The 2967-nt window shown below is 50.5% G+C and overlaps 1 protein-coding gene across 1 annotated transcript in view; it reads left to right on the top strand.

Annotated features, from left to right (window-relative positions):
- The window catches only part of MYO1D (myosin ID), a 114093-nt gene extending 112897 nt beyond the window's left edge, over positions 1–1196 (top strand). The window contains exon 22 of the mRNA XM_026076212.1: positions 1–1196. Coding sequence (XP_025931997.1) covers positions 1–153 — 153 coding nt within the window. The 3' untranslated portion in view covers positions 154–1196.
- Positions 1197–2967: the final 1771 nt, after the last annotated feature.

The raw sequence follows: 2967 nt of genomic DNA, 5'->3' as shown, positions 1-2967 counted from the left end.
AAACGCTCCCTGCAAGTCAGCGTCACCAACCCGGTCCAGTGCAGCCTGCACGGGCGCAAATGCACCGTCGCCGTGGAAACGAAGCTCAACCAATCGCAGCCGGATTTCACCAAGCACCGGTCCGGCTTCGTCCTCTGCGTGCCGGGGAATTAGCATCCCGGAGCCCCGGCAGGGAAGCCCGGAGAAGGGCTTCGGTTGAGAGCGAGCCGCTCGGCCGTGACCTAGTCGCGCACCTGGAAAAAAGAGCTCTGACTTGGTCGAGCCCAAATTCAGGAGAGGGTTTGGTTGGGTTTTTTTTATTATTATTTTTTTTTCACTACCGCATGCAACGAAGGCTTAAAATAGCCAAGGGCTTGTATCCGTCTTACGGAACAGGCCGGAATATCAGGAAGCTGCATTATCCCAAAAAAAAACAGTTATAGGTACTTATCCCCTGTCCTTCCTTTCCCGCATTGATTTCTTGAGCCTTCCCCAACGTTCCCCTCTGCGTTTCTCTCTATGTCGTTTTGCAAGGACRCAGCCTCCGCCGGAGGAACCAAAGAGCCCGGGCTCCAAAAAATAAAAAAGGGGGGAGCTCCGGCAACCGTGTACCTGTGCCGGCAAAGCTGGTGGGTTCCCGGCAGGACCCGGTGGCTTTGCAGGATATTTTTTTTAGTTTTTTTTTTTCCTCTTTCTTTCTTTTTTTCCCCCCCGATGATGCCCCAGGGGTGGCTTCACGCCGGTCCCAGCCACCAGGGTCAGTGAGGGCTAAAACGGCTCCGCAGGCGGGTGCCCTCGCTGGGACCCGTGCGGTGGCCTCGCGCTTTGCACTATGGAGCCACCGATCCGGGGCCCGTCCRGCCGCGCAGCAGAAGGGGCAGCAGCGCAAACTCCATCGCAAACGTCTAAGCTGTTCCCGGTGGATCATCTTTTTTTTTTCCAGAGAGGGAGGAAATCTTCCCAGCTGCAGGTGTTGCACGGTCGCGGTGCAGGACGGTGCCCGTCGCCTCCGCTTTTCTGCTGGCACCGCGAGGAGCCCGCGGCTCCCCAGCCCCGAATAACCTCGCGCTTGGCGGGGGCCGTGGGGCCCCTGGGTTTAACGGCATCGCTTTCCCGTCGCCGCTGTGCCGGCTGCACTAACGAGCTTTTTAATTAACGCCGGTGCCTTGTCTAGCGGGCTGCTGCTGCGGTACTGGAGAGGAGGAGGCGGGGGGACATGGGGGATTTTTTATATATATATATATATATATATATATATATGGGGATTTTATATATATATTTTTATATGTTATATATATATAACTCCCCATGTATATATATATATACACACATAAAAATCCCCGTGTATATATATAAAAAAGTAAAATGTACACACTGCGTTCTGGCACTGCTGGTCAGGTCAGGATCTCCAGCCCGTCAGCCGTGACCCCCAGCCCGGAGGTCCCTAGGGTGGCTGCACCCTGGGGTCCTCCCAGCYCCAGCTTCGCCGTTGGCGACCAAGGAGCAGTTTTTTAGGGCTCAGAAAGCCCCGGGGAGGTGCTTCACTGACCGAAGCTGCTCTTTTGGAAGGAAAAGGGGTCACAAAACCATGTCACGGAGAAAAGGGGGGGTTAAAGGGTCCTTGAGCGGCTCCAGGGTGGTGGTCAACTCCTCCCTCTTGGCCATGGAGGCCAAGCCCTGAAGTCCTCAGCCCCGGCCACCGCTGAGCGTCCCCGGCTGCTCGGTCCAGGCCTGCGCGTGCTGAGGTCCCACCAGCTCGGTGCACGCCAGCTCCTCGAAGCCGTTCGCTGCCCGGCCCCGGCAGCCGCCTCGGAGGCCTGGAAAGCATCGCGACGGACAGCAGGGAACGGCGCCGGCGCGGAGAGGTCTAACACTAAGGATGGCAATAGCGCACGTGATGAAAGGTGTCTTTATAAAATATATTATCTGTTCCTGCTCTGGTTTTATAGATATACATATATATATATATATATATATTCCTGTTTTTTTTCCCCCCTATAAATTAACTATTTCTAAATTGTATTGCGATTTTAAGCCTGGGGCAATAATGCAATGATGAACCTTTTTTTTTTTTTTTTTTTTTTTTTAAAAAAAAGAGCAGTTCGTATTTTAATGGGTAAAAAGTCCAGAAAAACCTACTATAACGGACCAGGGTTTTTGTTTACATAATTCCCTGTAATAAATAAAAGACCTATTAGTTGCACCCCCCTGCGTGCGGGCCCAGTTTCTATCGCGCCGCCGGTGTCGAAGCGATGCCAAAAGCCGCGAGCGACCCGGCGAAGCCGGTGCCTTAATAAATACGCTTAAAACCCCGGCGCGGCTTAAAACCCCGCGTTCGTCCCGGCAACTCCAGTTTTCCGAGGCGGCAGCTGCTTCGTTAGCGGCGTCCGCCGGGCGCACAGCGCTGCAGAAACGACTCGGCTGCAAACGGCTTCCGTGTAATGGATGGTCAGTGCATTTTTATTTAATTGGCACAGTACAAAAATAAATAAAAATAAGGGGAGGGGATTAAATTACAGGCACACTGAGCCCCATGACACAGTCTGTCAGGTTATAAACCACACATACTTACAAACACACTATACACATACATACAAAAATGAGACAAATATAAATTAATAAGTAACAATACCCACCAATTTGGTCAACAAAGATCTACAGAAGAGATTGCACTAAAAAAAAATAATAATTAAAAAAAATGTACATACACATGTATAATTAGCAGGTTCCAATGTACAGCAATGAAGAGCTTCAAGTGAAAAATAAAAATAAAAATAAAAATGGCACGTTATTTCTCCCTCTCGTTTGCAAGTTTAACGACTGATGGACCAGAACTAAACTAAGAACTGTGCACACGAAGAACAAAAATAATAACTTATCAGTCCCCAGGCCTGATAAGGAAATACCAACTCAAGACTGCAGTATCGGGGTGGTGTCGGGTCTTTGTGCATGGGTGTCGTTTTTACAGCCATCTCCTGTAAGGTTTTT

The sequence above is a fragment of the Apteryx rowi genome, unplaced genomic scaffold, assembly GCF_003343035.1.
Source record: "Apteryx rowi isolate R43461 unplaced genomic scaffold, aptRow1 scaffold_428, whole genome shotgun sequence".
Classification (NCBI taxonomy): domain Eukaryota; kingdom Metazoa; phylum Chordata; class Aves; order Apterygiformes; family Apterygidae; genus Apteryx; species Apteryx rowi.
The sequence above is the reverse complement of the archived record's forward strand: the minus strand, read 5'-3'. Positions and strand labels throughout refer to the sequence as shown.